Here is a 13,350-nt window from a genome sequence, read left to right on the forward strand (position 1 = left end):
GCGTCTGTCACTCCAGAATTGGCCTTTATAGCCACTCCAGGCGCTGCTGCACAAACCACTGACCACCTCCAGGCGCTTACCCATTGTCTCTCGAGACAAGGAGGCTAAAGAAGAAGAAGACTAGCCATTTGCGGAAGAGAGTTCCAAACCTTTACCACCCTTTGCGTGAAGGAGTGTTTCCTAATTTCACTCCCAAAAGGTTTGGCTGTAATTTTTTGATTATATCCCCAGTCCTAGTCTCAACAACTAGCGGAAATAGTTTCTCCCAATCTACCATGTCGGTTGCCCTTAATTTCTTGAAAACTTCAATCGAAGGCAACCTTAATCTTCTAAATCCAGGGAATACAATCCTAGTTTGTTCAATTACCCCTCGTTGTTTAATCCTTGGAATCCAGATATCATTCTCACAAAACTACACTGCACACCCTGCAAGGCCAATATATCCTTCCTAAGGTCTGGTGCCCAGAACTGCTCCAGGTGTGGTCTAAACAGGGTTTTGTATAGCTAAAGCATGACTCTTATCCCTTTGTATTCTTTTCCTCTTGATGTAAAGGCTAGCATTCCATTAGATTTTTTGATTATTTTCTGTACCTGTTCTTGACATTTTAATGATCTTTGTACCCGGACTCTTTGCATGTCCAGTGTTTCTAGCTTTTCGCATTTAGAAGGTACCCAGTTCTATCCTTTTTATGTCCAAAGTGGATGACCTCACATTTGCTCGACATTTTAATTCATTTGTCACTGCTGGGAATCCGTGAAGCAGCAGCCAATTTTAAATCAAGCTTCCAATTGCACGATGAGATCCCAATTTAAAGAGTCAATTAGATGTGCTGCTATTCCACGGCAGGCACTCGGTTGTGTGTGCACTGTGTTAGGGTCATGTTCCCTGTAATTAACTCTTTAATCTGACTCTCTCCCACCCATTGTGGTGGAGTAATGGGGTGGGAAGCGGTTAAAATCAAGGTCTTTGTTCCTGCAGATTAGAGTCATAGAGTCACAATGGCACAGGAGATCATTCGGCCCAGTGAGTCCATGCTGGCTCTCTGCAGAGCAATCCAATCAGTCCCATTTCCCGATCCATCCCCACAGCCCTGCTAAACCTGTTATAATCTTGGACAGTTCTATAAAATCCCCCCTCCATCTCCTTTGCTCCAAGGAGAACAACCTCAGCTATCCTTGTAGCTAAAATTCCTTATCCCTGGAACCATTCTGATAAATCTCCTCTGCACACTCTCAAGGGCCCTCACATCCTCCCTAAAGAAATCTTTAGTTGTGGCCTAACCAGAAGGTTATAAAGGTGCGGCATAACCTCGCTGCTTTTGTACTCGATACCTCTACTTATGAAGCCCAAGATCTCACCTGCTTTGCTAACTACTCTCTCAATATGTCGTGCCGCCTTTAAAGATCTATGCACATGAACTCCAAGATCCTTGTACAATATTTAGAACTGTACCATTTTGTGTACATTGCCTCTCCCTGTCCCTTTTGACAAAATGCATCACCTCACATTTCTCTGTATTAAATTTCATCTGCCACTTATCTGCCCATTCTGCTAGCTTATCTATGCTTTGTTGCAGTTGATTGGTATCATGCTCACTGTCTGCCACACCTCCAAGTTTGGTATCATGGGCTAATTTTGAAATTTTACTCTGTATTCCAATACTAAGTCATTTTTGTAAATCAAAAAAAAAACTTGGACTGTACCTTGGGGAACACCACTGTCTAAAATCCTCCAATCCGAAAAACAACCACTTACCACGACTCGCTATTTTCTGCCCTTAAGCCAATTTTTTTTATCCAAGCTGATACCGACCCTCCATGAGGCTCAGTTTTGGTAACCAGCCTTTTATGTGGTTCTTTGTCAAAGGCATTCTTTAAAATTCATACCGACAACATCCATTGCTTTCCCTTCATCAACCTTCTCTGTTACTTCATCAAAAAATCAATTAGATTTGTGAAGCATGATCTGCATTTTCCAAATCGGTGGCGGCTTTTCTTAGTTAATTCAAAGCTCTCCAAGTGCCTGTTGATTTTTTCCGATTATTGTTTCTAAGCGCTTGCCCACCACAGATGTTAAACTGGCCAGTCCATAAATATCCTTACAGCTCCCCCTCTTGAATAAGGTGTTATATCTGCCACTGTCTAATCCTGTCACCTCTTCTGCATCTATTGAAGATTGCAAGATTATGGCAAGCCCTTCGACTATCTCCATTTCCACTTCCTTTATCCACTCTAAGCATAGCCAGCCTTTCCAGTACATCCTGCTTCTCAATTTTCACCTCATCCATTACCTCTACCATCTCCGCTTCTACCGATGTTTTGTTAGCATCCTTTTCCTCAGTGAGCACCAATACAAAGTATTTTAGCCTTGCCCTGCACCTCTAATATCATATATATACCACCCTGTTTGACCCTAATAGGCCCACCCCGTTTCTTACTACCCGATTACTATTTACATGCCGGAAGATGATTTTTCGGGTTCCTTTTATGTTAACTACCATTTTGTTCTCATATTCTTTCTTTGCCAGTCGTATTTTCCTCTTCACTTCCTCTCTCAATTTATTGCACTTACCCTTGTTCTTGCTTGAAGAATTCACCTGACATGCATCATACACCATCTTTTTTTTTTCATCATATTCTCTATTTCCCTCGTCATCCAAGGAGCCCCAGCTTTGGTTCCCTTACCTTTCGCCCCTGTTGGAATGTACTTAGCCTTTACCTGAAATGTCTCCTCCTTAAAGATCACCCATTAATTTTAAATTTATCCCCCTTCAACTACAGGCCATGTCCTTGGTTTCTACAGTTCAGGATAAAGTGAAACAGCTTATCATTGTCTACATTATCCTATCCTTTTAAAATACTAAAAACAGCAGTCATATCAGGTGGCAGGACTATATCTCCAACACAGAAGTCCTTGAAGCGGCCAACATCCCCAGCTTATACACACTACTGAGTCAGCGGCGCTTGAGATGGCTTGGCCATGTGAGCCGCATGGAAGATGGCAGGATCCCCAAAGACACATTGTACAGCGAGCTCGCCACTGGTATCAGACCCACCGGCCGTCCATGTCTCCGTTATAAAGACGTCTGCAAACGCGACATGAAATCGTGTGACATTGATCACAAGTCGTGGGAGTCAGTTGCCAGCATTCGCCAGAGCTGGCGGGCAGCCATAAAGACAGGGCTAAATTGTGGCGAGTCAAAGAGACTTAGTAGTTGGCAGGAAAAAAGACAGAGGCGCAAGGGGAGAGCCAACTGTGCAACAGCCCCAACAAACAAATTTCTCTGCAGCACCTGTGGAAGAGCCTGTCACTCCAGAATTGGCCTTTATAGCCACTCCAGGCGCTGCTTCACAAACCACTGACCACCTCCAGGCGCGTATCCATTGTCTCTCGAGATAAGGAGGCCCAAAAGATATTTTAATTTCCAGTGAGAACATGCCCAATTGAAATAGCTGACCAATTGAGATAATTGCTCCTCATAATCCAGTTTCTTCATCCGCTCAATCCTTCTGCTTGCATCCTTCTGTATCCTTTCAATAATTGCAATATCCTTTTGTACTGTGTCGACAAGAACTGGACACAGTATTCTAAATGTAATCGCACCAATAATTTATGAAGTTGTGGGATCACCTCACTATTTGACTCAATATTAACCTATCACTACATCCTAACATCTGATTTGCTTTACTTTCTGCCACCTGAGCATTGTTCCAATCGTTTCAATTTAATACCAGTCAGGCTCTTTTATTTTACATGTCCGTTATTTTCTTTCCAATTATGTAATAGTTCCTTCCTAATTTTTTTGTCCTCCTGTAAAGCACTTTGTATTTCTCTACATTGAATTTCATCTGCTACCTGTTTTCCCAATTCCCGTGTGTATTCAAATCTTCCCATAGCTTATCCTTTTCAGCTTTGGAGTTAACCACCTATATTATCTTTGTATCATCTACGGATTTAGCCATTGTACTTGTGGCGCCTAGCTCCAGATCCATTTAAGCGGTTATTAAACAAAAGAGGTGCCAAAACAGATCTCTGTGGGCTCCCACCGGTAATATTCTCCCAGGTTGATGATACTGCCCTCAGGTTCTAGTGGTCATCCTATTACAAAGAACAAACAAAGAACAAAGAACAGTACAGCACAGGAACAGGCCATTCGGCCCTCCAAGCCTGCGCCGATCTTGATGCCTGCCTAAACTAACACCTTCTGCACTTCCGGGGCCCATATCCCTCTATTCCCTTCCTAGTCATATATTTGTCAAGATGTCTCTTAAACGTCGCTATCGTATCTGCTTCCACCACCTCCCCTGGCAGCAAGTTCCAGGCACTCACCGCCCTCTGTGTAAAAAACTTGCCTCGCACATCCCCTCTAAACTTTGCCCCTCGCACCTTAAACCTATGCCCCCTAGTAACTGACTCTTCCACCCTGGGAAAAAGCTTCTGACTATCCACTCTGTCCATGCCGCTCATAACTTTGTAAACCTCTATCATGTCGCCCCTCCACCTCCATCATTCCAGTGAAAACAATCCGAGTTTATCCAACCTCTCCTCATAGCTAATGCCCTCCAGACCAGGCAACATCCTGGTAAACCTCCTCTGTACCCTCTCCAAACATTGTAAAATATTTCTACTGATTCCTGTGGGTATGGCACCCTGTGCGTGGCACACCCTGTCCCTTTTGCCCCTGCTGCTTAGGCTTTCTCCTGCCTTGCTGGCTGCTCCTTTTCACCTTTCAGCCCCAGAGAAAGCCCTACCAGACCGCTGATGACTGTGGTGAAACTCTTTAGAAAGTAGCCAAAAAGCAGTACCCCAAGAGAAAAGTCTTCTACAGCGAACAATGTTTAAGAAGAATACTGGGCCCCAACCAAGATCTACCTACAATCAAGGGCTCTACAGTGAGCTCAAAGAACCGTAACAAAAACTCTTCAGATATTGCCTCGAACTTTTCCACTTTATTTTTCTTCTGCTCTTTTCTGTCTTTATTTGCATGTGTGTATCGCGTATGCATGCCAGTGCGGGTGCATCGTATATCCATAGGCGTTAACCAAATTAGAGTTTAAATTTCATAAATTTCAACTTTTCTTCTTTAAACCTGAGAACGCCTGTTTGTGCTGGTTTCTTTGCCTTATAATTGGAATGCGGTGAACAAGGATTCACCAAGGGGGACCAAAAACACAGTGTGTTCAAAAATAAAACTCTGTTACGGTAAGAACAGGTAAAGGCTGAAAGGGAACCCTAGACCTCTTTCCCAACTGGTCGTAACAACCAGCAAACACCTATAAAATGGACATGGCGCCAACAAATTTCCCAATCTGTATCTTTGTAATTGATTTGTGCTAGAATTGAAACAATGTCTGAGAAACATGCATATATCTAGGTTAATAGTAAGAATTACCTGTGGCAGTTGTTTGGCAATATCCCCTCCAATAAAGACAGCCTCCAGATAAACCCACAGATTTTGTACTAAAAGCCACTGTTCTATTATAGTTGTGCATGTTGTCAGATTGTGCACCCAGATCTGAATATCTTTCTTATAGTAAGTATTATACCTGCAGGGGAAAACAATTCCAAAGTCTAATGAAATACTGGTGGATTAAAAGTCCCCTTCCTAAATACTTCTTCAATTAGAGCAGGGTTGTCCAACATATGGCCCGCCAAAGGTTTCCATCTGGCCCAAGGATGTAAACTGTACCCAGGGCGGTTTCTCACCCTCACCAGAGGTCCGTGACCGGAGATGTGAAATTCCGCACTGTCAGACCGGCGTTTAAAAATGATCGCAAGTCAGTTTCACAGCTGACAGATCCTGACATATGGAAGAGCAAATTCTGAACGTCGGACAGATTTGGGTTTTTTAAAAGGCCGCTGAGAAACCTGCAGTTCAGAAACTGCTCTTCCCGATGTCAGGATCTGTCAGCTGTGAAACTGACTTGAGATTTTTTTTTAAACTGATCAACCATCTGCTGAGCCTTCATGCTCTCTGCAACTGTCAGAGAGAGGGAGGGTGGGGGGGGGGGGCACAGAGAGAGAGGGAAAGAGGGCAGAGAGAGAGAGGGGGCAGAGAGAGATAAGGAAACAGAAAGAGATAAGGAAACAGAGAGAGGAGGGGACAGAGAGAGAGAGGGAGAGGGAGAGAGAGAGAGAGGGAGAGACAGTGATCAAGATCACTCCTAACAGAAAGAGATCTATCCAGAATACTCCATATCACTACAAGTGTGCGGGCAAGGAACAAAATGTCAGGTGTCTCACTAAATCAGTGTCCAACATAGTGACCAGAAAGTAAGTCAATAAATTAGTCTCATTTAAAGCTTCTTCACAAAAATGCACTTTTGTTGTTGCTCCGATTTATAGTAAGATAACTTTTAATGCCTTTATCTTGCCAAAATTGTCTCACCGATCCTCATGTGAGACACCTCCAATCTCAACCCCACATGAAAAGGTTGGACAACCCTGAGTTAGATCATTAAAGAAAAGGAGAACTTGCAGTTACATAGTACCTTATACAACCACTGGACATCGCAAAACACTGTATTACCTCTGAAGTACCTTTTTTTGAAGTGCAGGCACTGTTATAATGCAGTAAATACAGCAGCCAGCAATGTGATAACAACCAGATAATGTGTTTTTGTGATGTTGATTGAAGGATAAGTATTGGCTAGGACACCAGGGATAACTCACTGCTCTGCATTGAAATAATGCCACAGGGTCTTTAATATCCACATACAAATAGATGGAGTTTTAGTTTAACATCTCATCTGAAAGATGGCACCTCCAACAGCATAGCTCTCTCATTACTGCACTGAAGTGACACCCTTGATTTTTACGTTCAGGTCCTAGTGGGATTGAACCTGGAACCATGCAATTCAGATGTAAGAGAGCTACCAACAGAGCCACAGTTAACACAAATGGAACTTGAGTAGAGAGCTCCTGTTGAAGAGCTAGCATAGATCAGGTGCAAAGCAGTGCAAATACATAAAAACAAGAAATGCTGGAAATACTCAGCAGATCATGCAGCATCTGTGGAGAGATGAGCAGAGTTAATGGGCTGAATTTTATTATTAACGGTGGGTGTGCAAAGTGGTGGCGGTCCTGCTTGTGACATCAGTAGCTGCGCAGCCATAATTACATGGCGGGTAGCCATTTAGTATAAAGGCAGCCGTCGCCCCCAATCAAGTGGAGTGGGTGGCATTGGTGACATGATTGATGTCATCACCTGATGTTGGAGCAGATGCTGGCGCCATCTTTAAAAGGTTCTGCATTCATAGATTCACAGAATCATATACAGCGCAGAAGGATACCATTCAGTCCATCAAGTCCATGCCAGCTCTCCATGGAGCTATGCAGTCAGTCCCATTCCCTGGCTCGATCCCCGCAGCACTGCAAGTCTATTTCTTTCAGGTGGCCATCTAAATCCCTCTCGAAGTCATTGATCAACTCCACTTCCACCACCCTTGTGGGCAGAGAGTTCCAGGCCATTATCATCCACTGTGTAAAAAAATGCTTCCTCATTTTCCCCCTGCATCTTTTGCCCAAAACTTTCAATCTATGTCCACCTAGCCCTTGTACTATTTGCTAATGAGAACAGTTTTTCTCTGTCTATCTAAGCCTGTCATAATCTTGTACACCTCTATTAAATCTCCCCTCAATCTCCTTTGTTCGAAGGAGAAAAAAATCAGCTTTTCCAAACTAACCTTGTAACTAAAATCCTCCATCCCTGGAACCATTCTGGTAAATCTTCTCTGCACCATCTCATCTTTCCTGAAATGTGGTGATCAGAACTGGATGCAATACTCCAGTTGTGGCCTAACCAGAGCTTTATAAAGGTTCAGCATAACCTCCCTGCTTTTGTACTCAATGCCTCTATTTATGAATCCCAAGATCCCATATGCTTTACTAACCACTCTCTCAATATGTTTAAATTCTACCAGCTGCTGTGGTGGGACCTGAGCCTACGTCACCAAGGCATTAGCCTGGGCCTCTGAATTACTAGTTAGTGATATGATCACTATGCTACCATCTTCCCCCAAAAGGAAACTGCCTATCACAGAATACAGCCCTGTTTCCAGAATGTGTTACTTCCCCGAAAATTGCTTCACATGAAATGGGACTTAAGTCCTCAATTAGGCAGCCAACACCTTATTCATTAGGCGACTGTGGCTGCACAACCATTACCAGCTTCCTGAGTCTAAAATTCTGTGCTGTACAAAAAGTTATTTTACAAACATATGAAATACGAATTAGGAGTAGGAGTAGGCCTATTTTATCTGCAAGCAGCCCCCTGGGCATCATACTAACCATGGCAGATATCCGATCAAGGGTGGCCCCACCCTTCAATGATGCCACCCTGCTGATTCTTCTCCAGGCTACAAGGGAAAGGCAGGATGTCCTTTTCCCCAGTGATGGCAAGAAGATGTCCTCTCGCCTGATCAAGCAAGCCTGGGTGGAGACTGCATAGGAGGTGGGGCCATGGGGCCACCCATCGTAAGTGGGTGCGGTATAGGAAGAGGGTTTCCTTTGTTCAGTCAAGGTAAGTGGTGCGGTTCCAGATAGCTTGTTGTGATCTGCTTTCCCACAAGTGTAATGCCACACATTTGCCAAAGCCATTCCAATGATAGGAAGGTCATAGGAGAATGATGGCAGATGACTGAGTGCATATGTGAGGCCAGTCTCCCTCATTTCTAAATGAGACCCATGGTTGACTCAGTAGGAGAGAAGAGACATCTACCAAATGTTGATGAGTGGCCAATTTAGTATTGTTGTGATGTGGAGAAGCTTGGAACTTGAGAATAGCTACATCCTTGATCTTTCAGGAGAAGGTCCACGAGAGCAGGGAGGTGGCCAGGACTGGTGATGGGATGCCCGACCTGTGGCCTTTGTCTCAGGCCGAAGAGGAGGCACTTGAGTTCGCCAGGAGCCAAGGAAGATGCTCTGTATCTGATGTCGTGCTTGGGTCCCAAATGAAGAGATTGATTATTGCCAAACAGAGAATGACTTGAAATTAAGTTTTATTGTCGCAGCGGCGACAGGGAGAGCGAGGTGGCAGCTGGGTAAGTGAGTTTACAACTTATATAAACTTACCTTTTTGTTTCGGCAGTTTCGTTTTGCAGCGGCAACAGGGAGAGCGAGGTGGCAGCTGGGGAAGTAAGTCCTATATATTTGGGCAGCAGCTGAACCCGAGACACTACACCTGTAGTGTTTCCCACCCGCCCTCCTCCTCTAACCAAAAAAAAAGGACTCGGTGGTGTGCAGATAAGGTAAGGCTTCTTCTATTTATTTTTTTTGCGTGTGATTGGTAAAAACTTTTCGTTCCTTTTTCATTTATCTAAGTGCAGACGAAGTTAAGCTTAAGATTAAAAATGGCAGGAGATCTCAGACCCGTGTTATGCTCCTCTTGCTCAATGTGGGAGCTCAGGGACACGGCTGATGTCCCTGACTCCTTCACGTGCTGGAAGTGTGTCCAGCTGCAGATCTTGTTAGACCGCATGACAGCTCTGGAGCTGCGGATGGAGTCACTTTGGAGCATCCGCGATGCTGAGGAGGTCGTGGATAGCACGTTTAGTGAATTGGTCACACCGCAGATTAGGATTGCTGAGGGAGAAAGGGAATGGGTGACCAAAAGGCAGAGAAAGAGCAGGAAGGCAGCGCAGGTGTCCCCTGCGGTCATCTCCCTCCAAAACAGGTATACCATTTTGGATACTGTTGAGGGAGATGGCTCACCATGGGAAGGCAGCAGTAGCCAGGTTCACGGCACCATGGCTGGCTCTGCTGTTCGGAAGGGCGGGAAAAAGAGTGGAAGGGCTATAGTCATCGGGGATTCGATTGGAAGGGGAGTAGATAGGCGGTTCTGTGGTCGAAAACGAGACTCCCGAATGGTATGTTGCCTCCCAGGTGCACGGGTCAGGGATGTCTCAGATCGGCTGCAGAACATTCTGAAAGGGGAGGGTGAACAGCCAGTTGTCGTTGTGCACAGAGGCACCGATGATATAGGTACAAAACGGGATGAGGTCCTACAAGCAGAATTTAGGGAGTTAGGAGCCAAGTTAAAAAGTAGGACATCAGAGGTAGTAATCTCAGGATTGCTACCAATGCCACGTGATAGTCAGAGCAGAAATGAAAGAATAGTCAGGATGAATGCGTGGCTTGAGGGATGGTGCAGGAGGGAGGGGTTCAGATTTTTGGGACATTGGGACCGGTTCTGGGGGAGGTGGGACTATTACAAATTGGACGGTCTACACCTGGGCCGGACTGGAACCAATGTCATTGGGGTGCTTTTGCTAACAAAGAACAAAGAACAAAGAAAATTACAGCACAGGAACAGGTCCTTCGGCCCTCCAAGCCTGCGTCGATCCAGATCCTCCACCTAAACATGTTGCCTATTTTCTAAGGGTCTGTATCTCTTTGCTTCCTGCCCATTCATGTATCTGTCTCGATACATCTTAAAAGACACTATCGTGCCCGCGTCTACCACCTCCGCTGGCAACGCGTTGGGAACCAAATGAGGAGGTCAGTGGACAGTAAGGAGGTAGTAACTAAAGCCTGTAAGGAACTAGATAATGAAGTCAGCGTGACTAAGGGAAAGAGTAGACAGGGAGCAGATGATGAACGCAAAGGGACTGGTGGTCTGACGTGCATTTGTTTTAATGCAACAAGTGTAGTAGGTAAAGCAGATGAACTTAGGGCTTGGATTAGTACCTGGGAGTATGATGTTATTGCTATTACTGAGACTTGGTTGAGGGAAGGGCATGATTGGCAACTAAATATCCCAGGATATCGATGCTTCAGGCGGGATAGAGAAGGAGGTAAAATGGGTGGAGGAGTTGCATTACTGGTCAAAGAGGATATCACAGCTGTGCTGAAGAAGGGCACTATGGAGGACTCGAGCAGTGAGGCAATATGGGCAGAACTCAGAAATAGGAAGAGTGCGGTAACAATGTTGGGGCTGCACTACAGGCCTCCCAACAGCGAGCGTGAGATAGAGGTACAAATATGTAAACAGATTATGGAAAGATGTAGGAGCAACAGGGTGGTGGTGATAGGAGATTTTAATTTTCCCAACATTGACTGGGATTTACTTCGTGTCAGAGGTCTAGATGGAGCAGAATTTGTAAGGAGCATCCAGGAGGGTTTTCTGGAGCAGTATGTAAATAGTCCAACTCGGGAAGGGGCCATAGTGGACCTGGTGTTGGGGAATGAATCCGGCCAGGTGGTTGAAGTTTCAGTAGGGGACTACTTTGGGAATAGTGATCACAATTCCGAAAGTTTTAGAATACTCATGGACAAAGACGAGAGTGGTCCTTAAGGAAGAGTGCTAAATTGGGGGAAGGCCAACTATACCAAAATTCGGCAGGAGCTGGGGAATGTAAATTGGGAGCAGCTGTTTGAAGGTAAATCCACATTTGATATGTGGGAGGCTTTTAAAGAGAGTTTGATTAGCGTGCAGGAGAGACATGTTCCTGTGAAAATGAGGGATAGAAATGGCAATATTAGGGAACCATGGATGACAGGTGAAATTGTGAGACTAGCTAAGAGGAAAAAGGAAGCATACATAAGGTCTAGGAGGCTGAAGAAAGACGAAGCTTTGGAAGAATATCGGGAATGGAGGACCAATCTGAAACGAGGAATTAAGAGGGCTAAAAGGGGTCATGAAATATCTTGAGCAAACAGGGTTAAGGAAAATCCCAAAGCCTTTTATTCATATATAAGGAGCAAGAGGATAACTAGAGAAAGGATTGGCCCACTCAAGGACAAAGGAGGAAAGTTATGCGTGGAGTCAGAGAAAATGGGTGAGATTCTAAACGAGTACTTTGCCATCGGTATTCACCGAGGAGAGGGACATGACGGATGTTGAGGTTAGGGACAGATGTTTGATTACTCTAGGTCAAGTCGGCATAAGGAGGGAGGAAGTGTTGGGTATTCTAAAAGGCATTAAGGTGGACAAGTCCCCAGGTCTGGATGGGATCTATCCCAGGTTACTGAGGGAAGCGAGAGAGGAAATAGCTGGGGCCTTAACAGATATCTTTGCAGCATCCTTAAACACGGGTGAGGTCCCGGAGGACTGGAGAATTGCTCATGTTGTCCCCTTGTTTAAGAAGGGTAGCAGGGATAATCCAGGTAATTATAGACTGGTGAGCCTGACGTCAGTGGTAGGGAAGCTGCTGGAGAAGATACTGAGGGATAGGATCTATTCTCATTTGGATGAAAATGGGCTTATCAGTGAAAGGCAACATGGTTTTGTGCAGGGAAGGTCATGTCTTACCAACTTAATAGAATTTTTTGAGGAAGTGACAAAGTTGATTGATGAGGGAAGGGCTGTAGATGTCATATACATGGACTTCAGTAAGGCGTTTGATAAGGTTCCCCATGGTAGGCTGATGGAGAAAGTGAAGTCGCATGGGGTCCAGGGTGTACTAGCTAGATGGATAAAGAACTGGCTGGGCAACAGGAGACAGAGAGTAGCAGTGGAAGGGAGTTTCTCAAAATGGAGACGTGTGACCAGTGGTGTTCCACAGGGATCCGTGCTGGGACCACTGTTGTTTGTGATATACATAAATGATTTGGAGGAAAGTATAGGTGGTCTGATTAGCAAGTTTGCAGACGACACTAAGATTGGTGGAGCAGCAGATAGTGAAGGGGACTGTCAGAGAATACAGCAGAATATAGATAGATTGGAGAGTTGGGCAGAGAAATGGCAGATGGAGTTCAATCAGGGCAAATGCGAGGTGATGCATTTTGGAAGATCCAATTCAAGAGTGAACTATACAGTAAATGGAAGAGTCCTGGGGAAAATTGATGTACAGAGAGATTTGGGTGTTCAGGTCCATTGTTCCCTGAAGGTGGCAACGCAGGTCAATAGAGTGATCAAGAAGGCATACCGCATGCTTTCCTTCATCGGACGGGGTATTGAGTACAAGGGTTGGCAGGTCATGTTACAGTTGTATAAGACTTTGGTTCGGCCACATTTGGAATACTGCGTGCAGTTCTGGTCGCCACATTACCAAAAGGATGTAGATGCTTTGGAGAGGGTGCAGAGGAGGTTCACCAGGATGTTGCCTGGTATGGAGGGCGCTAGCTATGAAGAGAGGTTGAGTAGATTAGGATTATTTTCTTTAGAAAGACGGAGGTTGAGGGGGGACCTGACTGAGATGTACAAAATCATGAGAGGTATAGACAGGGTGGATAGCAAGAAGCTTTTTCCCAGAGTGGGGGATTCAATTACTAGGGGTCACAAGTTCAAAGTGAGAGGGGAAAGGTTTAGGGGGGATTTGCGTGGAAAGTTCTTTACGCAGAGGGTGGTGGGTGCCTGGAACGCGTTGCCAGCGGAGGTGGTAGACGCGGGCACGATAGCGTCTTTTAAG

At 45.0% G+C, this 13,350-nt stretch overlaps 1 protein-coding gene across 1 annotated transcript in view; it reads right to left on the reverse strand.

Annotated features, from left to right (window-relative positions):
* The window catches only part of LOC137367179 (dynein axonemal heavy chain 8-like), a 2,062,041-nt gene that overhangs the window by 1,101,477 nt on the left and 947,214 nt on the right, over positions 1–13,350 (reverse strand). Inside the window, exon 62 of the mRNA XM_068028615.1 lies at positions 5,394–5,547. Within this exon, the coding sequence (XP_067884716.1) occupies positions 5,394–5,547 (154 nt within the window). The remainder of the gene's footprint in view (positions 1–5,393; positions 5,548–13,350) is intronic.

The sequence above is a fragment of the Heterodontus francisci genome, chromosome 3, assembly GCF_036365525.1.
Source record: "Heterodontus francisci isolate sHetFra1 chromosome 3, sHetFra1.hap1, whole genome shotgun sequence".
NCBI classification, from domain to species: Eukaryota; Metazoa; Chordata; class Chondrichthyes; order Heterodontiformes; family Heterodontidae; genus Heterodontus; species Heterodontus francisci.